The sequence below is a fragment of the Bacillus rossius genome, chromosome 8, assembly GCF_032445375.1.
Source record: "Bacillus rossius redtenbacheri isolate Brsri chromosome 8, Brsri_v3, whole genome shotgun sequence".
NCBI classification, from domain to species: domain Eukaryota; kingdom Metazoa; phylum Arthropoda; class Insecta; order Phasmatodea; family Bacillidae; genus Bacillus; species Bacillus rossius.
Window position 1 is genome coordinate 69,123,703 of NC_086336.1, and position 24,238 is coordinate 69,147,940.

At 38.4% G+C, this 24,238-nt stretch overlaps 1 protein-coding gene across 5 annotated transcripts; it reads right to left on the reverse strand.

Moving 5' to 3' along the window:
* Positions 1-16,192: 16,192 nt before the first annotated feature.
* LOC134535224 (uncharacterized) lies at positions 16,193-23,601 on the reverse strand. 5 transcript variants are annotated; one of them, XM_063374279.1, is made up of 5 exons: positions 22,798-23,599; positions 22,508-22,663; positions 20,367-21,186; positions 19,746-19,968; positions 16,193-18,603 (listed from the first exon to the last, which is right to left on the reverse strand). In XM_063374279.1, the coding sequence occupies exons 1-5, from the start codon at positions 22,926-22,928 to the stop codon at positions 17,039-17,041; spliced, it is 2,895 nt and encodes a 964-aa protein (XP_063230349.1). In that variant the 5' UTR covers positions 22,929-23,599; the 3' UTR covers positions 16,193-17,038. The 5 variants fall into 5 exon arrangements, with proteins under 5 accessions (XP_063230349.1, XP_063230352.1, XP_063230350.1 ...); XM_063374282.1 differs by having other exon boundaries at positions 16,193-19,968; positions 22,798-23,601; XM_063374280.1 differs by lacking the exon at positions 22,798-23,599 and having other exon boundaries at positions 22,508-22,731.
* Positions 23,602-24,238: the final 637 nt, after the last annotated feature.

The following is a 24,238-nucleotide window of genomic DNA, read 5'->3' on the forward strand; positions in this document are numbered from 1 at the left end:
GGCTGTTCTGGATACATCCTAGCAGCCGAAATTATTATTTTTTTTCCAATGTTGACGAGAAAAATAAACATGGCTGCCGCATAGCAGGCGACGATATATTTTTAATTTCCCGCCTAGCCTAGTAGAGCCCTCGAAGTTAGTGTCAAATAGACCTATTGGGACCCTTACCCTCTTCATGGATGTGCACAGTAAATACACGAGACTGCATGCCATAGTGAATGCTACTGCAAAGACTGTGCTGGGCAAAAATTCGAATCATTCACTGAATGAGATCGGCCGCGCGCAATCTGCCAGTGACATAGGGCAGAACGGCGCGGAGGAACTGGGAACCACGCCTACAGTGGCATGAGCAAGGCACCCGCAGAGCAATCCGGTAGAGCGGCAGAGGCTGTCATGACACGTGACCGCCTGCCATTCATGGAGTGTGTGATGGATCACGTCACACACACATCTACAGCGTTACTCCCCACGAAGCGATCTGTCTGGTTCGGTCGGTGGTGGTACCCCTCAATTTTTGCAAAAACAAATATGTGATATTTATTCGATCGGTTTCAATGAGATATGTGTAAAAATGATATTCTATATAAACGTGATAATAATATTTTGAGTTAGGGACTTGTGATATTCTATGTTGAGAAAGGTAAACAAAGCATCTCTGTTGCGAGTTGGACTAATGACTATAAAGTTAATAGTGTATATTTTTGTCATGAACTTCTGAAATTTTATTAAATCTACAAATTGCCAGTGTTAAATGTACCTATGTTTTGCCAAACGTTATATGTTTATATGTTTAAATGTTTATTGACCTTTGTGGATTAATGTTATGTGTTACGAAATGTTCTTTATGTCTTTAATTTTAAAAGTATTGATTTTACTATTATTTTAATAATTGAGTTATTTTTGCTGATTTTAAGTGAATACAAAGACCAATACTTAAGGAGTAATTAAGTTAGGATTTTCAGCTTAGGATCCAGCTGCATAAATGGCACAGGGACTGTTATTCTGCCAGGGACGCATAAAATTGAAGTGCGCGAATGGTAAAGCAGGGTAAGTTAACGATTTGTGAGTTTGCGACTTCGGTAGTTCTACGATCGCTGGCGAACCGCACGGACCGTGCTTCCGGTCACGTGGTGTCGGGCGTAACAGCTGCTCATCCCTCCGTCTGACACGTGGTTTCCTGGAGTGACATGTGTCGGGGGCGGCGGCGGAGGTGACATCTCGCCCAGTAGTACCTGCACACGTGCGGCATTGTTGAGTAACCGCCACACAGCCATGCTCGCAGTTTCCAGAGTCTGCACTTACCGTGCATGGCACACTGACGTCCAAGCTGCTGTGCTGATTCTTCAGTGCCGGAGACCTTGACCTTAGCCGAGGCACGGTGATACCTCAGGCAACAGCTGCAGACGACGACATCCGCAATGAGTTGCGTAGCGCTGTGCTTCGAGGTGTCGCGTGACGGCCCGATTCCAGGAATCAACTGTCAGCGCGATCTATTTCCGTCGCAGGCGGTGTTGCCGTTGCGGCGTTGCCAGTTTCAGCAAAGAGTTGTGTTTCGGCATGCTGAATTCAACCAAATTCTTAACTGTCGGTGTGCATTATGTAAGAGAGCGGCGTCTGTAATATCACAGTATTACAGTGTGCTGATTAAGTTTGTTTACGTTTTGCATTACCGTTGCCTAGCGACAATGACGTCATAAGTGCTCTCTTTACCTTCTCAGGATGTTTTTTTACAAACTGTATTTTGTTTTTAAACCGTATTTAACGACTTTTGAGAGACCTTGACACTATTAATTTTATTTAAATGATTATTTTATGAACATTTTCAGTCGTTAAATTCAGTTTCTTTTTGAGTTCTCGGACGGTGCTTCGTGATTGGCTGAGGCTGGCAGCCGCCTGTTACGAAGCACCTGGCGCAGAGGATGATGGGAAATGGAACGTTTCCCCCGCTTGGTCCTGTGAGCCTGCCGTCAGGATGTCCTGGCGGCAGGAATGATTTAAAGTGTAATTTGCGTGTGCGGGCGTGATCGCGGTATTGTATTGAACCCGAAACTTCCAAGTAAATTTTGTGGTGAAAATCGTTGCGCAATTCTACCGCGAACGCCTGCAGTGAGCTGATCGGCAACTGGTCCAGAGACAAGCACCAGGTAGGCCATGTTGGAAATGTCCGTTGTCGCAAATCCTAGTGACGCCAACACATTTTAGCCATTATTGCACTACAGTAACAGTGTATTATATTGTTTATTACAAGGCCAGTAGTGCAAGTTATTAAGTGTAAACTTTTTTGTCTGCATATATATACATATAAGTACAGACAAACCTGTACATCAACATTTTTTTTGAAGGAACTGTGGGATTTAGAGTGAAACATAAACGTCTGGTAGCTAACTGTGCCCAACTTGTTCGCAGATTTTTAGATATATTTTTTTTATTTGTCTTAACCATTTAATTTTCTGAAAGAAATAAGACATTGGTCTTTGGCATTACCATTGAATATATATTCAATGGCATTACTGAGTATTATTATTTTTGATTAACAGTATTTAAAATCTGACATTTATTTCCAACATAATTTGGTTGTCATTGTGTTCTCCACCCACCATTACAGAATCACAGGGTTGTTTTACGATCCATAGTTTATTGTATTTTTCTTATACATACATATACTCATAACAATATATGTATATAGTATATTATATATCTTTACAATGGCTTACGCTACTTAAAGTTGACTAATAAATCAAATTAATGACTATCTATTAATAATAAACATTTTACTTTCGAAATTGGTAAAAAAAATACTAATTTATTATGAACATCACATAAAAATCTTTATAGAATTAAATATGTCGGTTACCTTAGGCATTTAAATTATTTATATATATTTATATTTGTATCATGTACTACATATAATACATACTTATGTAAATGACGCCACGTTAGTAAATCGCAACCGTGCGATGCCGGGGTGAGTCTAAGCCGGAGTGTGTATATGTATATACATACACACACACACACGTACAAAATATTAAATTTCCGAAAGTTCTTCAACGATTGCTTTGAAATTTTGACACAACGTTGCAATCGAATACGCCCGTGTTTTTATGTACCTGTGTCACACCTGTGACAAATAAAAATATAAATAAAAAATACAGATAGGTAAAAACATAGATTTTTATTATTTTCGATGCTATATATTGACATGTGTAGATACACAGCGGTGTCGTGAGGGAGATAAGTCCTAGTGCTGCCCCTCTATCTCTGCTCACTGGCGACTGACTTCTTCGAAGAAAGAATCGAGAAGCTTGTGTTACGATATGACAAATGCTTCGATCGTTTTGCCGATTAAATATTAAAAAATAAAAATAAGACCCTGCTGATCAGGTGGTAACATTTTTTATGTAAATTTGTCTTTTTTTATAATCTATCGGTGGTTGGGAAAAAAATGCCCCCCCCCCCCACACACACACGCATAAATATGTATATGTATGTATGTATGTATGATATAAATAGAGAATTAGAGCGAGCGAGAGTTTTTTTTTATGTGTGTACTGCTTCAAACGGTTAAAAAAAAAAAATTATATAGATTGAGGCATTGCAACGTATGGAATTAGTTTGTGTGTGTGTGTGTGTGTGTAATTATTTGGTAGGGTGAACAGTCACTCAATATTCTGAAGTGATACACTATCTGCCCCTTTCCAGTGTTTTTTTTTTTGATATGATAGCCGACCCCAGGTTGGTGCGTCGTAACGCGGTTAGCGTCCCCGGCAGGACTTCTCGGCGCAGGGCACTCTGGTCCTTGAGAGGTAGCCCCCCTCCTCCTCACTCTAACAGGACTCGGTAACGCGGTTACCCTCGGCGATGGACCGTGCCGTCTTAATGGAGTTGAGGCCCGGCGCATTCTGCGAGACGACCGAGTCGGCGTGGTAGGCGCCGAGCGCGCGGCTGCCTCCTGCCTGGACTCCTTCCAGGCGCGGCCGGTGCTCCTTTTAGGCGGGGCCGGTGCTCCTTCTTAGACAGAGCCGGTGCTCCTTTTAGGCGGGGCCGGTGCTCCTTTTGGATAGAGCCGGTGCTCCTTCCAGGCGGGGATGGTGGTCCCCCCGCTTTCATTACAAAATATCAAGGCTGTGGCTTGAACTGCTCAGAGAAGAGAACAATACAAAAAAAGTGAGCTAGTCTTGCAGTACTCGTCAGAGATGTGGATCATCTAACCTCGGTGTTCTCGTGTTGCAAATACACTAATAATACGGAACTCAGATACAAAATTTAACCTAGAATTCTTAAAAAAAAAAAAAAAATAATACCAGGCGTGATAAATATACGGAAATAGTTTTTGAACTATATCTGGACGTTAATTACACGTAGTTTCCTCACCCGCCGCTGCAGCTACCGACTATACAGTCATTTGATTAGAATACCAAAATTTTAAACTATATAACTAAACGGCTCCGATAAAAGCTAAACATTTATGGAAAAAAAAAAAAAAAAACTGAACCCCATCTTAGGACCCGGTTTTCCACAAGGAATTTTGATTAAAATACCGCCAATTTCGTGCAAATTCATTAAACAGTTAAAAAAATTAAGTTTCTATTTGGCTTTGTGAACTTTGGTTAGCGCCATCCGCCACCGATGGCAGAACCATGGTAACACATTTCCGTTCCATGTGACTTTCGTTCCATTCCCGAATTTACTCCTACAAAATAAGCTAAGATGTTAGACATCAGAAACTATTGAAAGTACGGGGAGGGGGGGGGGGGGGAAATCAGTTAAATTTGCAATTGTTATTTATTAAAAGTTTAATTTAAATTGTAAAAAATTAAATTTCTAATTATGGATATTTTATAAAATGTATTGCTAACGATGGTCATTAATTCAAAACAAAATAAGTGTCAGATAAGGTTTCCGTGTAATATAGTTTTAAGAAAACCCAAAAACCTTAAATTTTTTTCAGACCGGTAACAATTTACGTAAAAGTTCGCAAATAGGATGAGGTATGAATTTTGATCGCAGTTTATATCCCAAAACCCTTTTCTCAGTTGAGACTTTGCACCCGATTAAAACGAGAGTCCAAAAATTGGGATTACGTCGGCGTAATTACGTCCTGAGACCGACCTTATGAATTTTCCTCACGAAAATATAAAAACAGGAAAGTTTATTTCTAATTTCTGTGCACGCAACATCCAGCCCGCGCCAGGTACGCTGGCAAGATGGCGGCGCTGTCACTCGAAGATCGTAGGTATCAAGTGTCGCCCTCTCTTCCCCCCACAAACCCGTGGCAACGACGCGTGTCACGCTCGCCATCCGTCAAGGATCGGCGACGAACCAAGCCGGCTAATGAGCTCCTCCGCGCCTCGGGGGGTGGTTTCTGCCCCTCGGCGGGCGTCACGTGGCCAGGTCTGGCGGCGGGGGTGGGACTCGGGGGTGCGTAACGACCCGCCGTCACCTCCGAGCGCCGCAGCGCCGAGCTAGTTCCGGCGGCTCCCGCTAGATCGCACTGGCGTCTCCGCTGACGCGAGCCGGGCAAAGAGCCTGGTTCACACGTGCGCATCACGACCCGCCGTCACCTCCGCGTGCCGCGGCGCCGAGCTAGTTCCGGCGGCTCCCGCTAGATCGCACTGGCGTCTCCGCTGACGCGAGCCGGGCTTGGAGCCTGGTTCACACGCGCACATCACGACCCGCCGTCACCTCCGCGTACCGCGGCGCCGAGATAGTTCCGGCGGCTCCCGCTAGATCGCACCGGCGCACAGTGGGGCCAAATCCGAATTCCCTGGCCAAAAGTCAAAAATGTTAGACAGTTGGCGCGAATTATCGTACTCGGGGGTATTCGGGGTCGCTGAGTTCAAATCCATTGTTGTTACATCGAAATTCGAAATATTTACTTCGAAATTACTTCGAAAACGGCGAAAATGTGCCTTTGACGCAGAAAACTGTGTATTTGCTGGGTTTCTGAGGTCCCTAATTGTACATCTTTAAATGTTACGTCAAAATTTAATAACATTACTTCGAATTTTAATTAAAATTGCTTCGAAAATACCACAACATTGATAGTAGCGTTAAAAAATTGTCCCCTGAATGATTTCGAGGTCGCTGAATTCAATTTGTTTATTTTTACATAAAATTCGAACTAGTTACTTCGAAACTACTTTGAAACAGCCAAAAAGAAGCTTTTGACGCAGAAAACGGGATTTGGTTGTGTTCCCAACAAAACTGATAGCAAATCTGTTAATGTTGCTTTCAAAATTCGAGATGACTTCTCCGCAATTTGTTCGGAATAACTTCGGAAGTGTCAAAACATTATTTGCACGTAAAAAGTAGAACCTTGGGGTTTTTGAGGCTGCTTAGTTCAAATACCATAAAACCTATTTTAAGCTCGCAGTTTTTACCTTTAAATGTGAAGTGGTCATTTGGAAATTGATTTGAAATATTGAAAAGTATAAGACTGACGAACAAAAACCGGATGTGATTAGGCTGAAGGCAGTGATTGCAAATCGTTTGCTTAGGTTTGTATTTGACACGCACATCAAAAATAATTTTGTAAATTTTATTAATACCATAAAAATTAAAAATTAAATCGAAGCTAACAAGTAGATGAATAAACAAAACCGTACGCGCGAAAATCCGAAGTACAACTAGCGCCAGGCAGCGCAAGGCGTGCTTGGTAAATCGTGCATCAAGTGTACACATGTCGTCTGCTAACACAATTGTAAGAAAATACATGCTTAACAGATTTAAATAAATTGCAGATTAATGGTGATATGTTGTAATGATTTATAACAATTATTGTTTGCAAATAGTCAGGGTAAAAAATATTTATAAACGGTACATAACAAGTGACTATTTCTTACGCACGACTACTGTGCGTGGAGATCCCAGCCACACACAATGTTTGTTTACAGTCGGCTTTGTTTATTTCAGAACTCAGCTAAGAGTGAACAAAGAATAATAAAAAAACGATGATTCATCTTTGTTTACCACCTCCGAAACTTTCCAGTCAAAACACGAGAACCAAAAAAAAACACGCGTGGCGGTCACCGTCGCTCGCAGCCCAGTTGAGTTTCTGCAGCTGAATATACTCCACGGGCAAATTAAAAATTATGTATCTTTCAAACGAGCAAGTTTGAGCAAATGCCATTTTAAGGGCTATATAGGGTACATATTAGGGTACCTAAAAACACAAAAATCTGGTTGGGGAAATCGGGGGAAATTTTGTAGCTCAAAGAACAGTTAGGTTTACTTAAATTTTACCGTTATTTTATTAAAATACGTTAATTTGCAAGGTAGTTGTAGCTTTCCCGATACGAAATATGTACCCTAAGAATCAGAAAAGAACGTAGATTAAGCTGGTACCTCTGAGAACTCTAAAATGTTGAACCAAAAGGAGTGCATCAATCAATAAAAGACGTTTTTTTACCTAATTTTTTTTTGAAAGTTGAGTTTTTTGTCTTCTCTCAATTACTGTGCAAAAACTATTCGTCATAACGAAGTAATTTGTGCAATTCTTGATGCCCTGGATACTTATATAACTACAGGATTCGCGAAAAAAAAATAATTTTAAGACTTTTGGCCAGGGAATTCGGATTTGGCCCCACTGTGCGGCGTCTCCGCTGACGCGAGCCGGGTGAAGAGCCTGGTTCACACGCGCACATCACGACCCGCCGTCACCTCCGGGCGCCGCAGCGCCGAGCTAGTTCCGGCGGCTTCCGCTAGATCTCACCGGCGTCTCCGCTGACGCGAGCCGGGCAAAGAGCCTAGTTCACACGTGCGCATCACGCCGAACGCTCGCGCTTCGAGGACGCTATCTAACCTGGCAGAGTAATTTTTACTTTAGACATTTTCATAGTGTTACAACCAACAAATGAATACAGACATCACGACACGTATCAGTTGGCCGACTGACTGTGGAAAGGGTGACCATCTTCTCCGCCCGGAATATGCACTATTAAAAAAATAGAGCCAAGCAATAAGCTACGGCTTCCTTTTTTTACCTTTTCTGGACCGTGAGCCACTCTTAATCTTACAATCGCACACTTCGCGCCTCGACGTCGTTTCCGATGATTCGAACAAAGTGACGGGTCGCAATTTCATATTGACTTCCCTCACAGCATAGTTCATGTCGCTGTCACACACGGCCGGCCGAGCATTTGAGGTTATGGCATGACGCTGCCATGTGTTCCGAAACGACTTTATTTATTTAGTCATCAATGTCCGTCGTGATTATTTAATTATAAACTGTATCAGTGTACGATATGATAGTACCAGGCTGATAGGATCAGAGAAGAGGTTTACATAACACAAATATAAAATTTACACAACAATGTCGCCTCTCCGAATCTTATAAGCTCCTGATATCACACCAAAACAACTTCAATTCCGATGTTCTCAGGCTTCACTGGCCAGTTTATAAATAACCCTCCCAAGCATTTCGAAGTGACTGATAAAAAGCAAGTACCTTTTATTGTTCTGTTGATTGATGTTATCAGTGTTATCAGGGCTTAACAGTTGCGGATCCCGCTTGTTATGAATAAGTTTTTTGAGTGAGCCGTATCGTATGATAGATAAGTGTTAGGCTTTTAGGAATAGAGAGGAAGTATTAGGATGAGTGACTTGATCAGCCCAATACTACTAGAAGTGTCCATAAAAATGCCTCCACTTTTTAATTATCTGATTGATTTATATATGTGTGTGTGTCGTAATATACAATCTATACGGTAAAGTATCCCATTGTCAGTTACATGAATGTTTATCAAGTCTCCAATCCACAAGTCTACATGTGTGTACAGTGCTAAGTTTATGGCAAAGTTGTACTTTCTTAAAATAATATAATATAAAAAAAATTTTTATACTAGTTTCTAGTAGCTTTTTAATATTTTTTTATTTTAGGAATTAAAACTTATTTCCCGAGAATTTTAAAAAAACATAGAAAAAAAATTCTCAAGTAGGCCCCTCAAATTGTATATATAATAGGTTTAAAATTACAACTTAAAAATAAAAACTACAAAATTATTTTTAAAAAGGGTTGTTCCAACAATTACACTGCATTAAAAGAGGTCACACAAAAAACAAGCAATTAATAATTATCTCGTCGGAAAATTCATCTCATTTTTTAAGCGTACATGTAAATGTTTGCAACGACGGTAAATTAGTAAATTAACAACTAGGCACATGTTAAAATGAAAAAATCGAGAGAGAACGAGCCTTAGCCGACAGACCTGCAACCAGTGGCGGGCACAGAAAGAGGAAGGAGGGTCTGGGGCCCCCATCTTGGATTGGCCCCTACCTGCAGCCAATGAAGCGTTGGCTCCAGAAGTAAAAATCAGCAATTTCAATTTTTCTAACAAAGCATTATATGTAACTAGGAGGTTGTAAGGTGCCTAAGGTGCCTGTGGAAAATTATGAATATAACAAACACTCTTATTTATATGCACTAATCTTTTATTTAAATATCAATTTATTTTAATTTGATGCCAATGGAAATTATATTAATAAATTGAATTTGTGCTATAGACCAAAAATGTTAGCAGTAAGAAATTAAATAACCATTAAATAAGTATATTATATTAAAATTCATCAGGGCGTAAATACACAAAAATGAAATCTACCAAAATCATTTCGGGCTTACAAACATATATTATGTACATCAAAGACAAAACCAACACGGTATTTCTGATTAAATTTTTTACTTCAAATAAAAAAATTAAATTAAAGATTTTCGAAAGGGCATTTTTCAAAATTCTAAATATCATCAAAAGATTTCCAATTGACACAAACTTAGAGTTAAAAAAAAAAAGGAATAATTTTCACCCGTTTTTTGTTAACAGCTAAACTTTATAATAATCGTTATTTGTAAGGCGCCTAACGTTGAATATAAGAAACATTTAAATTTAATAACTAAGGCGCGTTACACTTATGTAGCTGTATTTCATAAGTTACTTTATTATTACACTTCCAGTTTCTATTTTATACACATATCTATGGAGATTATAGTAGTAATATTTATTTAGTAGTAAGTGTGGCTCTGGGATTTTTATTTTTAATTTTTTAGTTAAATCACGAAGGCAGTTATAAAGGTGAAAGTGGCCTATCATGTTATCAAAGTTAAAGTAATTTATTTTCAAGTGAGTGATAAAAAAAATGACAAACATAGGTATTAACTGGGAATATGAGACAGGAATAATTTTTGTCTCTTTATCGAACGTAACACTATAACAAAAAATAAACCCTAAACTGCAAGAAAATATTGTCCGTTTACTATTCACAGTTTGTAAAAAAAAAAAACTACAAAATTTAGTCCAGAACAATTATTTGAGGTAATTTATGCTAATAACTAAAAAAAACTAATTAATAATCCTACTTATGTGATGAAAAGCGCAGTTTTTTAGACACCTTTTCACTTACAACGTTACAATTCTAACAACTCATAACTTCTTTGTTTGCCGGCACAGACGCGAATAAAATCAGCTGTTAAAACAAGATGGCGGACTGATGGACAAGAAAGTCAAAGTGACAGTGACAGCTAAATTGATTGCGTTTAGTTCGTAAAATGTTCATTTGTGGTGTTTTTTTCATACCAATTATTCTTTTTTTTGTCAGTCCCGAACATCCCGGGTTTAGGAAATTTACATCCCGGAAATTTCGTGCCTGGGAATGGGCCGGGCCGTCATCCACTAGTCCCTGGCCTCGAGGCATGGCGGCGGGAGACACCACAGACGACTCCACAGCTGGACCGCAACAGAGACGCCGGTCTGGCCGCAGATGCACAGGGAACCACTTAGAAACACACAACTTAGAAACATCGAAAAACATATCCACGTAACTTACAACTGTCATAAGTTAGAACGATCATAACTTAGAACTGTCATAAGTTAGAACTATCATAACTTAGAAAAACGTAACTTAGAACAGTCATAACTTAGAAACCTCGAAAAAATATCCACGTGACTTAGAACTGTCATAAGTTATAGCGATCATAACTTAGAAAGACGTAACTTAGAACTATCTTAACTTAGAACTGTCATAACCTAGAAACACGTAACGCCGAACCACTTAACTTAGAACTATAACTTAGAAACACAATACTTAGAACAGGCACAATCTAGAAGATAATATCTTGTGTGTTTGTAAGTCGTGACAGCACCCCAGACGCACGCGTGCTGGTGGTAGCAGCCCCTCGCAGGACAGGCCAGACGTCCGCCGCTAGGCACACGGCCGGACGCGCGCCGCGCTATTGATTGATGACTGGCCGCGTGACACGCCCTGAAGCCCTGAAGCCCTGAAGCCCTGCAGCCCTGAAGCCCTCGGCGTCGAGGACGTGCTGACAGCGCCTGGCAACACGCACACTCACGCACTCACGCACAAGTGTGGTCGCAGTGTGGTTTGTGGTTCTTCAACTTGTGGTCCTCCTACTCTCGCGTGTCGTTCCGTAGCGGGTGTTCCTGAGCAGCGGTTTTTTTTAAGTTGAGGGCTAGCAATAGAGACCTGAAAAATTCGCGGATTCGTTTCGTGTATTGCTAAAATTCAAATAATTTTACCTAAGTGCTGCTTCTGCCTTTGGTTCACTGTTAATCTGGAGGACTGAGGGCCAATTAGAGACCCTCACTCATAGAAGTGTCGAATCACAGGCCACCCAGTCGAGATGACTCACAAGTAAGCAGCCAATGAACAGTTGGCATTTGCCCGAGTGTGCAGAGGATATTGGAGTCTATCCTGAAGGTCATTGAACCCGAGAATTTTTCCGGTCTCTAGCTAGCAATAAAAAGAATAATACTAATAATTTCTGTAATGTATAAATGAGGAGTTATTTTATTTTTCGACCTTCCGTTTAGTAAAAAAAGAGTTATCAAATGAACTGGAAGTTTGTAGTCATATTTTATTTTCCCAATCGTAAGACATATCGAATGTCTACAAGAGTTCAGTGACAGCTATCATAAGTGACAAAAAAAAACTATTAAGTTTTACAGGAAGGAAACGGTAAGATCATAAAATTTATCACCTTATTATCAAATTTAGAAATCATATTTCTACCTTACATGGAATAAAATATTAATGATATAATGATGTAAGTCATTTTATCAACATTTAACATTTGAGGCGGGTATTTAATTAAATTAATTGTTTAAAATATATTTGAAAATTGAGCAAATATACTTAGTTACAAATATGATAATTATCAAAGTTCAATAACAAATATCTTTAAACTAATTTTAGTGCTCGTTCTGCGTCATACACATGTTTCTAAGTCAAACATTTCACGTAACCAACGTGTAGAGAAATGTATTTTTTAGCGTGAAAAAAAAATCTTATTGTTCGTTAGACTGCAATAAGGTATGCCCGCCCTAGTGATTGTCTCCTTGTAATTGGCGGCCGTCTGCAAGAGAAGCCGTCGCCCTGTTTGGCCGGGCCATTCAGGACGCGTTTGCTTCCGCGCTGGCTGGCTGTGATTGGTGAGCTGACGGTAGACATGCGCCTGGGATGAACCCAGCCAACAAAGACAGAAACACAGACAATTCTACAAAGTTTTAACACGCATGGCCCTACCTATGTCATTTATAAGTTGTCTGTTTCTAACTCACGAGAGTTATACAACGTAATTCATGATTACTGGTTTTCGAGTTTTCACAACTTTTAAGTTGCGTAATTTCTAGAGACCTGTAAAATTCGCGATTTCAAATCCCTAAAGGATAGACTCCATGATCCTCTACGCACTCGTGCAAATTACATCTGCTGATTGGTTACCGACTCGTAACACCTGTTGACTGGAATGATCGTGATTCGCTAATTCTTCTGTTAAAGATTTTTCATTGGCCCAGAGTACTTCAGATAAACTGTGGCCCAATCACTGAAGCAAAATAATGTCAAAAGTATTTGGACTCTATCCTATCGCAAAATGAATCCGCGAATTTTACAGGTCTCTATAATTTCTAAGTTATGACGGTCTCAAGTTGTGATTTTCTATGTATTGATGGTTTTGACTTGTGCGTTTATCAATAATTGCGATCTTTCTACCTTGTTATGAAATAGAAAATTAGGTGTTTATATTCGTGAATTGTAAGACATGATAGTTTTAACTTTGACTGGTTGAGTTTCTTTGAGGTGCACGTCACAGCAATCACAATAATTCAGCGCGGAAGCAAAGGCGTCGTGAATGGTCGGTCAAATGGGGCAACGGCTTCTCTTGCGGACGGACGTCAGTTGGCGCGGGCATATCGTATCGCAGTCTTAATGGGCGTTCAGAATTTTTTTTTCTCGCGGAAAGTGCCTGGCCCCTGACGATGAGCCTGTCGCTAAAAATCATTCGCGTCGCGATGGATCGCAAGACAGGGCACATCCCGGCCCGAAGAGGCGTGCGAAACTGCAGATATCCGGCCTCTGTGCTGTTACCCGCCCTCCGCCTGGAGCGCTCCGCCCTCTGTAGCAGGGAGAGTCTGTGATTGGCCGGCCTGGGACGGTGCAAATTGCCGCGCCACTGTTCCGCCATTTTCGACTCGATGCTGGTTAAGGGTGTATGTCCCGTTCAAGGTCGTTAATTTATTTTTAACTTCTAACATGGCCACACTTGTAGACTTTGTAAGTGGCCGATTTACAACAAAATTTTTTTATATATATATATATATATATATATATATATAGTGCAATTATTTTTAATAATTAGCTGGCAAAGTTTAATGTTTAACATTTTTGTGCAGTATGGAATAAAAAACTGAACAATTTCGGGTTTAATGGCATCGCTAGTGGCTCCTGAGTGGTATGTTTCAAATTTCATTAAGAAAAATGTATTTAATTTTATTTAACATTTGAAAATCATAAAAATTTCTGAGGAATTTAAAAACGCTAGCTAGAATGAATTAATTTTTTACTGAATTAAATTAAAATACATCACATAGTTACCAGTAAAATTGACTTTAAACTAAAAAGTTCCAGTTTTATATTTTATTTCAGTTTCCTTATCCATACTGCATAAACACGTTGAATATGCGACTTTGCCAGATCATTATGCGAAACGAATGCGAAATATATATATAATCTAGTGAGAGTTCAGTAATGACCTGAGACGGGACACTCGCCCTTAAGGGCGCCGCCTATGTCCGTGGGAAAATCACTTCGCGCGCTTGGACGGGCTCATCTTCGTGCAGGAATCGCGGCAGACGCTGGAACTACTCGCCGTGGCTTTCCGCCCCTCGAAAGGCGGGATGGTGTCTTCCCCCACCCGACCGCCGAGCAGACACCTGGGTGGGAGAGTGCGCGGGCAGGGGAAAGGGCGCGAGGCAGATAGTGAACGTGGTGTCCGCTTCCCGGCACCGAGCCGGCACCTCGAGACACTTGGCTGGCGCATGCGGCGGAATGTCATTGTTTAGGATTTCCGCGCTGAACTAAGGCCAGATTACACTTCAGAGAATTGTGAAAGATATTTTTATGCCATGATACTTTCTTTTGGAATGAAGAAACTATAATATAATTATTATTACCCATTAAACGAATGCTCTGTTGCTTTTAAAGTTGTGTTTGTATGCAATATTTTGCAGCTGATGAAACAATCGCCGTTTATTGTTCTGCTGTAAAATACATCTAGCATATTTCATTTCGGACGCTATTGTTTTCAGCCGTTCTTATAAATCATTAGGTCCGTTCTACAGTGAACGCACAAAAACGAATATTTTAATATACTTGCAACAGTGGACGCAAGCGGACACGGAAACGCTTCGGCATGAGATTGGCAACACAACTCTTGCGATTGCGTTTGAGTTTCCGTTATGCGTTTCCGTTGCTTACGGTTCCGTGTCACTGTAGAACAGGCTTTAGTAAAAATGGTTAACGAATAAAGATATATTTTCCTATTCAAACTCGGAAAATATAAGTGGCCTTTTATTATGAATGCCGTAACTGCATGCAATGATATGAAAGGCTTAGAATGATAGTGGAATAAGGCACATTACCAATTTTTAACAAAACAATTATTTGTTACGATATTTAAAAGACAGAACCAACTAAGTGCTTGAATTATTGTGAGAAAGTTAATAAATATTAAATAATTTAGAGGGGCTTTCGTATGAAACATATTTAATGTAACACTAGTGCTTCGGAATATAAGTGACTTACACCATTATCAATATTAGCCTCTCATATGTTACGTAAACGATGATTGCCTCACTCCTTATATGGTTGGCTGTGAATTAACAAATGGTGTTTCAAATTTGTGGTACTTTAAAACAACTATCTACATTTGCTATCAAATGAGATCGTTTTGTTTCTATTGCATTTAATAACAAATAATTTAGATTATTACCGACTGAACTATTAAACTTGCTACGCATTAGCGTACACTGATTGGCTAAATTTATTCTTATATGTTCGTCAGCCTGTGTGCTGCTTAGCGCTACAGCTCACAATTTTTAAGAGATAGTGCGGAAAACAATGTCTAGAAAGAACATAGCGAATGCAATTTTATTTCAGGACAAAAAAAACTGTAAATTTCACTGCGGGTCATAAATAAACTTATGAAATATTTTATAAAAAATTAAGACATGTTTAGTTTTTGTTCTACTGTAAGTTAACTAGTAGTCTAATGTTTATTCGTTTGTGTACTCGTATAGGCCTTTCTATATTGCCTGAGTTTATTCTTATGATTGTCTTAGATTATTCAATGACCTAGTGAGTGTACTAAAGGATTAATTTGTCATGTAATATATGACAATGTTACTCAACGTACTACATCCCTATTTATTGTCGTCGGTCTTAAGTAATGTAAACTCTGTAATGTTTCTAATCTTAATGTATTTATATATTATTCTTATTTTAATATGGGTAATACCATGTGTGTTTGTGATCCTTCTTAATGTAACAAATACTATAATGTATGTTTTCTTCATATTCCTACTTAATTTTAAAGTACCAGATGTGTGAATTTAATATTCGTTCACTATTACAATAATAATGTACTACAGAGGCACATGTATCCACAAATGTAAACCTCTTGTAGGCACTTTGTACAGATTGGTAGTAAATCGTAATTAAACTTTTCCTTTGGCAGTGTATACAAAATGCCAAAATAAAATGGAAGGGTATGTAATGAAATCACTTGCTGCAAAGTGTGTATGGATATGTGTATATTTTACAACATATGTATATAAATATCTTTCTTGTAAATTACAACATTCATAACAAAATATATTATTCACACAACACCTAATGCTCATTCAATTTTATTTACATTTTATATCTATGAGAATTGTTATGTTCATTCTTACTACAGGTTATACATCTATGTAATTTGTACCACAAAATAAGACAGTTGTCACCATGAATCAGCTTAAGTAAATGGTAAAAAACTGGCTTAATGTTTTGAAACTGTTGAGACAATAGCTACAATACAATAGCTCTGAACATACATACTAATTGTTTACACAAAAAAATATTCCACCTTACATATTTAAACATACAAAAATAAATATATTCATACAACTATTTCAGATTCAGTATAACAAATTATTTCGTTTCGAACACTCTTGATAAATAATACGGTGCAAATACAAATAATGAAACTAATGTTAATACATCAAAACCAAAAATAAAAATAAACAGCTGCTCGATACTAGTAGTAAACTATCAGCGCACAATATAACATGTAGAGTGAAACAAACATTTTACGTATATCTTTTAAAACGATTCACAATGAGATACGGCCCATAATAATATAATCTAAGTGCAAAGTTATAAGACACTGCATGCCAATTACACTGTTACATTATATTGATTTAAGTATTTCACAGCATACACAAACATAAGGTTTTTTTTTCTGTTGGCACGGAAACTGGCAACTGGGCACTTGTCTGTATAACTGTATCATTTCAAACATCTTTCGTCAAACTAGTACGCCAATTTTCTATGTTTCAATTGTTTATTGGACTAGAAAACAAAAATCTATAGGCCTAACTGTAATCTTTATGAAATCATTTTTGTTGTTAATATCCTTCTTTAAAAATGGGAATTTACCTGTACTGTTTGTGGTAATTTTGGCTTACATGTAAGGCTATTGTCCATCAATTGTTTACAGTGTATTATCAGGTTCCCTGATTTCCATATTCCTAGGATAACGTGGATCTATTATTTCCGGTAGAAGGCACGTCATGTAAAACTGTGTCAGTTTGTTGATCATTTTTTCTTTCCAGAAACTGTTCTCTCTTTCAATTTGTTGCACTAGTAAGCCACGTGGTGTCCAAAGGACGAAATAACAGTACTTACGATTGGTAATATGCAGTTGTCCCTGCACTTGGTACATGTAAGCATGTCCTTTCTTCAGAAACATTTTACCATCCACAATGTTACAAAATGTTACTTTTTTCTGTTCCACTGCTTCTTGTGGAGACATTCTGGCAGCTACGGCAGGACATTTTACTTCAAGGATACCATCATCTCCAACAAGACCGTCAGGTGTTGCTGCCAGCCATGGGTGTTCCTTATCGACGAATAAGCCACAGCGAGCCACCTTCTTACCAAAGTTCACTTCAAAATCCTGAATGGCGCTATGCTCATTTTCCAATCCATACCTTGTGGCCTCCGTCCCTGAAAACCTACTGTACAATATATTGACAACGGATTTTGCTCGCTTAGTGGATTTCTTCATGTTACAGATTCTACCGAAATTTGATGCTGTCAGTCGCTTGATTCTTTCTGATTTCCAGAGAACAGAATCATTTTGCCCTTTGGTAGCGATTTGTAGATTTTCTCGTTCTTCATCCGTTTTACAAAGACTAGCGAGAAATTCCTGTGTCTGTCTTGCATATTCGTCTGGTTCCATGTCAGGTATGCGTTGTTCTACACAGCCATAATCCTTGTCAGGACCTGTCACATACAACTTTCTGCGCTTAAATGTTTGTGGGTTTGTCAGCCTCCTGAGCTTTCTTTTCTCTGATGAACGTTCCTTGCGCTGTATGTGAGCTTTAGTGATGTTTCCAGGACTACTGTTTGTTAAACCTTTATGGATAAAGGACTGTGTTTGAGGACCTGAATTAAAAGAAATTACAGAGAGCTCGCTTCTTGTTTGGTAGCCACCACTCAAACAAAAGTTTACTCGTTTACTTGAAACATGCTTGCAAACCACATTATTGAAAGACTCTGCTGTATTAGTATTGACATTATGTAAAAGGCTTACAGCATGATGTGCAACAATGTTTCGAGCTGCTATTATTTCTGACCATATACCTGCCTCTTGAAGAGGCGGTACAAGGTTTTCCTCGTTTTCTTTCAATCCGCTACAGAAATAACCTCTAATTGCGCATCCTGAGTGGTCACCAAATACGTGAAATGGACCATTGTAAATGTCAAGTTTTAACTCCTCAATTTTTCTGTGAATTGGAAACTCTTTTTGAGCACGCCTATGCTGCACAGCTCCGGTGACTGCAGCTCGAAGGCGGAGTTGTTTGTCAGATACAGCCTTTCGTAGAACAGGAGAAACGGAACCAATTTCGTTTTTCGTCTTTTGAGCAATACAACGTATCCTTCGAAGGTAATTTCGCAGTATGTGGTTAGTACATTCAATTTTGGTGATTGTAAAATTTGGACCATATGGCTGAGCCTTCACCAACTGGGTCATAATGCTGCTATCGCCATCTCCTGAAAATGTTTACAACACGCTACGTACTAATGTGATAAATGTATAGGTATTTATTTATATACGAAAAAAAATACAAGGCCATGTTGCAGCGTTTCGAAAATGAGTTAAATTTATCAGTTAGTTTCCAATGTAATGAATTGAGAAAATTCATGACTCCGTGAAATGAAACTGTGAACAAATCCTTAGAAGCTATTTAAATCTACCACGTATAATTCGGCCGCATACATTATTTTGTCATTCTTTATCTCATTTTCGGGCAAAAAATTGGCGTTAACTTATTTAGAAATATTGGAAAAAAACTGTTATGTTTATTGGTATGACAATACTTTAATAAAACGTTTAAGGTGGTATTGTTAAAACTGGGTGATTTTTCTGTATAGACAAAACATTGATTAAAAATTATTGTTTTTGAAGGGCCGTTAAACGCTGTAACATGGCCTTAAACAAGATAAGACTTCAATACTCTATTTCTCACAAATATTAAAACTAAGGCCGCATACTTTACAATATTTTTGGGTCCTTTTTTCGGCTAAATGGAAAACTTTATACCTTGCATACCCTTTAAAAAATATTCCTAAGAACCATACCAAGACATAAATCTGCAGTTAAGCCCTCAAAGAAGTACATATATTAACATAGTGGTAGGCTCTGAATTGTATGGCTATGCTATTTTTGGGGTATGAAATACAAGTGCAAGACAACATTTCTTTAATTAACACAACTACTTACATACAATGGCTCACTGAAAAATACCTACAGAAAACTACCAAATCATTTTTAACTCGAAATGGCCACATATGCACGTTCTTCTTGTAGGCATATCAGAGCGCTCGGTTACTGCTCTGAGGCTAACTATTTTCATATAGTTCACAATATTTAGTACCTACTCTTCGCGAGGTTACATTTATAAACATTGTAGAGCTAATACCTTTCTGTATATTTAGGAAGTAGCTGTTACAAAAGCGCTACATTTCAGTTCGTTACAATATGCAGCATTGTATGAAAACATATGAAACGTGCGACGTCGGAAATAAAAACATTAAATACCACACGGCATTGAAATTATTTCGAAAATATACGATCGACACAAATACATAATAATTAATAACATCTGAAATTAACTGATCACCTTGTGACTCACCAATCAGCTGATGATATTTCAGGTTATGCATGGAAACACTGCATTTGAAACCTTCCACTATGATGTCAGATTCCATGGCATTTGAAGACTTGTTCCAATTTTTGAAACAGACGTGGTCCTTTGGCGTCTCATTTTTACTGTTTGCTCGTGAACATATGCAGCAGTATCGATTCCTAGTGCTTGCGAAGATAACTTTTTTTGTTTCTTTTCCTACTATGCAAGCCTATAAGAAAAAAAAACAAGCATATTTAATCTGTTCGCTGTAAAACTTAATGTAAGGTAACGAACATTGTATAATCAGGATAATTACATTATTTCGAATGTCTGGCATTATGTCAATAGGCTCTAAGTATATGGCTCTATGCCGGTAGGCCTAAAAGACTTTCATACTAGCAAACAGGTCTATCACAAAATAACTATACAATGTTTGCACTTATAAAGAATTTAAATTGTCGCATTTATCTACAAAAGAAGGAAATATTAACAAAATAACTATTACGTGTTGTTCACACTGTCATGAACTTATTTTAGTTACTAATAATACATAATTACTGATATAACACAGATTGCCTACAAATTATTATTCAACACGCAATAAGATTACGTAATACACAAACTTACCACCCCAGAAAGAGCATCATATTTGTTTCCATACGATCGTTTACACCAAGCTCCATCAGTGACAACTGCTATGAGAGGAACTCCGTCGACATCCACACTGCCATTTTCTACTGCCAATCTTGCTTCTTCTTTGCCAGCGGCTTCCATACTTTGACATGCGACATCGTGTATAACAGAAGATAGGGATTTTTGACATTTGTTGAAAGTCTCCTTGGCCATGCAAGGCATTTCCAAAGTTGAAGTTATGTCTTGTAACTGTGTAAAACTTTGGCCCGTTAACAACATACTGTTCACCCATGCCATGTTACAGTTGACTTTATTTGTTTGGGGGTCCTCCGAGAAAATAGATTCAACAGTACCACACATATTACACTTGAAATCAAATTTACTTATCATTCCATTTTTATGTTCTTTTATTAATCGCATATTTTCAAACGAACACTGAAACATTTTGTTATGTTGGCTGATGCGCGACATTTCTTTGAATAGAAAGTCAACATCAAACAGTCGACGGCCTTGTATCGGAAAGGTTGATGATTCAGAGCTGAAAGTTTTTTTAGGAGAGGTTTGTTCGGGTGAAGATGCTGGTGACGAAAGTTTCTCCACGCCTTCAAGAAGCTGAGCGTAGTCACTTGTGACCGATTTTGACTCTTGTTCCGTGTCTGAAAATATTCCAGTAACATCATATTCTTCTGTAGGATAATCAGTAGTTGTGACTTTCTGCGGTGTCGCCAATATTTCGTTTGTCCAAAACGAACAACCTGCTCCATCGATGTCTACTTGATCATGTGAAGCAGTATCGCCGGGAGAGGTGGAACACCTAAAACAAAACAAAATTAAAGATATGATTTTCCTTGAAATAATAATCAAATACGCTATTAAAATTGTAAACAACTATTATTGTTGACATAATTAGTAGGCTAAAATTAATAATATATTTCATTAATTATGTCGCAAAGTTTGGCTCAATGTTCCAATTGTGAAATTACAACATTGCTGTGTAAAACAAAAATACCACGTCTCAGAATATTTTAATTATATAACCGTTAAAACAAAATAATTTATTAACTGTAGGCGTAATGGAAGATATGTTAAACAGTATTTGAATACAGCAAACAACAACACTTCCAACCGCTCAGCGATGGTAACAGTAAAAAGCTATAAACAAATAATATTTTGAAAACGCTCACATAAGTTATATACAATTGTTACTAGGTATAACCCTTCAACTTTCTTTTAACATAAAATGTAACTACGCAACTGAAGTACTATTTATAAGTGTTAATAAAGATCTAAATTTTAATCATAAGTAATTTAAATAAAAAATGAAAGATTATATTCTTTTATTTCTTCCATATTCCTATGTTTGTAGAATACTGTTACCTACTTTACAATTTGCTAACGAGTTTATCAGAAGAATGTTTTGATCCGTGTTGTCTGCAGCCGAAAGCCGATGACCTGACCACTACGCTACCATTTCTTATGATAGTAGTTGAGTTAGACATAATATTTAGGTTGAATTTAAAAGTATGTGGACTGAAAACACTAATATTATATTATGAAAAAATACCGCCTCATAAATTGAGCGCGAAATCTTACAAATTAAATTTGCGAATTAATATGTTTCACTATTTCAATTATTGGTTTAACAAAGTTAATATGTAGTTTTCTACAGTTTACTGATTGAGATGTTTCATCAAATTGAATCTGTGAAAAATCGTAAGTAATAACGAATATTCACTGATTCCGATGTAGAGTCAATTAATTTTCAGTTCTCAGTCATAAAATGATGGAACGTATTTATGTAAGCTATTATAAATACATACACACACGACATTTAAGAGAAATGTGTCAAGAACAGGCATATTACTTTTTTATTAATTTTCATTCAGTGCAGAAGTATTTGGAAACATTTAAGGAAACGTTTCATGAATCTCATACGGGAAAGCATGCTATAAAACTATGCAGTAATGTAGTGGACTATTTTATGTATGTGTATAGGCCTACGTAATATTCATATACAGGTATTCATGCGTTATAGACGTTTTATCCGTGCTAGAAAAGTAAGAGAGACACCTTCTTTCGGCATTTTGCCCTTTAATTATTCTTAAGTAATTGTTGAAAAAAACTATTATTCAAACCTTGCTGGAGACAACGTTATGTAGCAAGTCTCACTGTCTGTCTGGGTTTTCCTTTCAACAGCATTTTCTATATTCCCCGCGTGTTTGGATGTACTGAAAGACTCATGTGAAGTATAGTTGGAAAACCTTGTTTCATGGTTTTTCACGTAACGCAGCCTGTGAAAGAAAGAACATTTAAATTTAATACAGCTTAAATGGATAGTAAAGGAATATAAAAAATTATGCTATATAACCTTTTCAACTGAAAGTGAAGGCTTACATGTTTCTTAATAAATGTACAACACACTTACCTGCCGTCAACTAAACGTAAAACTTTCCCTTTGTTCCATTTCCTTTTCTTTCGAACTGCATTCAGACGCAAGTGACGTTTTTTACCTCTTCTTTTGTCTTCATTCAAAACTTGCTTTCTCGCAGATTCCATACCTTTGTAAATCAAACCTTTCTAAATGGGTATAAAGGCTAAACGTTCTACTGGCACTTGACGCGAGTCAATTCACCCACACACATTCACAAGTATCAGAGCACGCACGCAGGATGATGGATGTACGAACTATTATCTCGCACCTCGCACTGTGCGTCTGTCAAAGACAGCTACTGCCCTAGACTCAGGTTAGCGACACGCAGCAGCTGGGCACTCCCCCTACCAGCCGGATCTTTTCCCCCCGCATACCCACCTTCCCGCCGCTCAAGGCTACTTCCCCTCCCGGACTGATAGCGGCCGAGCGGAGCGCGTGGTGGCGCCACTTCACTGGAGTGTCTTACTGGCATGCAGTGCTTTAGAACTGCATCGTAGAACCATCGATTTTCATCTACGAAACTATATTTTTTTATCACGCGACGCAAGACAAAGGTGCATTCTACGGGTCTATAATTTTCCGAAGCCCGGGAAAATGAATCTTCTTACCTAAATCTCGCCGCAAAAAGTGCCGTTTTAGCCATTTTCACAGTCAAAACTTACCTATTAGTAAGGGAAAATAGAACGTCTCACTATTATAGGCCTGTAAGCTGTTCCTTAAATGCTTTTCGTAGCCAAACCGCAAAACAATACGTGGAATAGTTTTCGAATAAAAGCCGGATTTCCAAGGCTCTGCACGTCTCTGCGCTCTCCAATTAGGCGGCGCCCTTAAGGCGGAGGCGGTCCCACGATCAAGCTCGCGCAGTGACTACTGGACCAATAGCACTCGTGTATCCTCGAGTCGTTCTACCGTCGCAACATGAGCTGGGCTCAAAGAGTAGTATGACTTAGCACGTAATGAATAACGTGGGTGTACATAATAATAATTATTATTTGTTAGTACATTAGCAAATCTATTTTGGGCCATTCAGAAAAAAATAATATACTTTTATCATCGTTTCAAAGGGTCCACCTAGCCAGGGGGTGTATTTATGTTAGCCAGGCTGGCTGATAAGTGCGACTCCCGCTGGTGCTTCCAGCGCGGTGTCGCCTCTAAGCGCAAAGGCTGTGGACTGGCGCGCAGTCTTCTCGTCGTGCATAGGACAACTATGAGGTTATAGCGGTGACCGTAACGTTATATAGTTAAGAAAAGAGATGAAGGTGTACTGCAAGTTTTTAAACCACGTGTTTGAACTTTTTTTTTTTTCCACAATACAGCTTAAAAGCGAAGTACGAAAACACAACTAATTATCCGCCTTCAAGGTTTGTTTAATGCTGAGACGCCACCAAGATATCGCGAGAGTTCTTCCCAAGTTCTGCACACGTTGTATGTGTGC

Excerpts from the sequence above, each read along its gene's own strand:
- LOC134535224 (XM_063374279.1), bottom strand. The coding sequence starts at position 22,928 with ATGGAATCTGCGAGAAAGCAAGTTTTGAATGAAGACAAAAGAAGAGGT. Across the intron at positions 21,187-22,507 it reads ATAACGTTGTCTCCAGCAAG|GTGTTCCACCTCTCCCGGCG; the intron begins GTTTGAATAATA and ends GTTTTGTTTTAG. Across the intron at positions 18,604-19,745 it reads GAAATATCATCAGCTGATTG|GAGATGGCGATAGCAGCATT; the intron begins GTGAGTCACAAG and ends AAACATTTTCAG.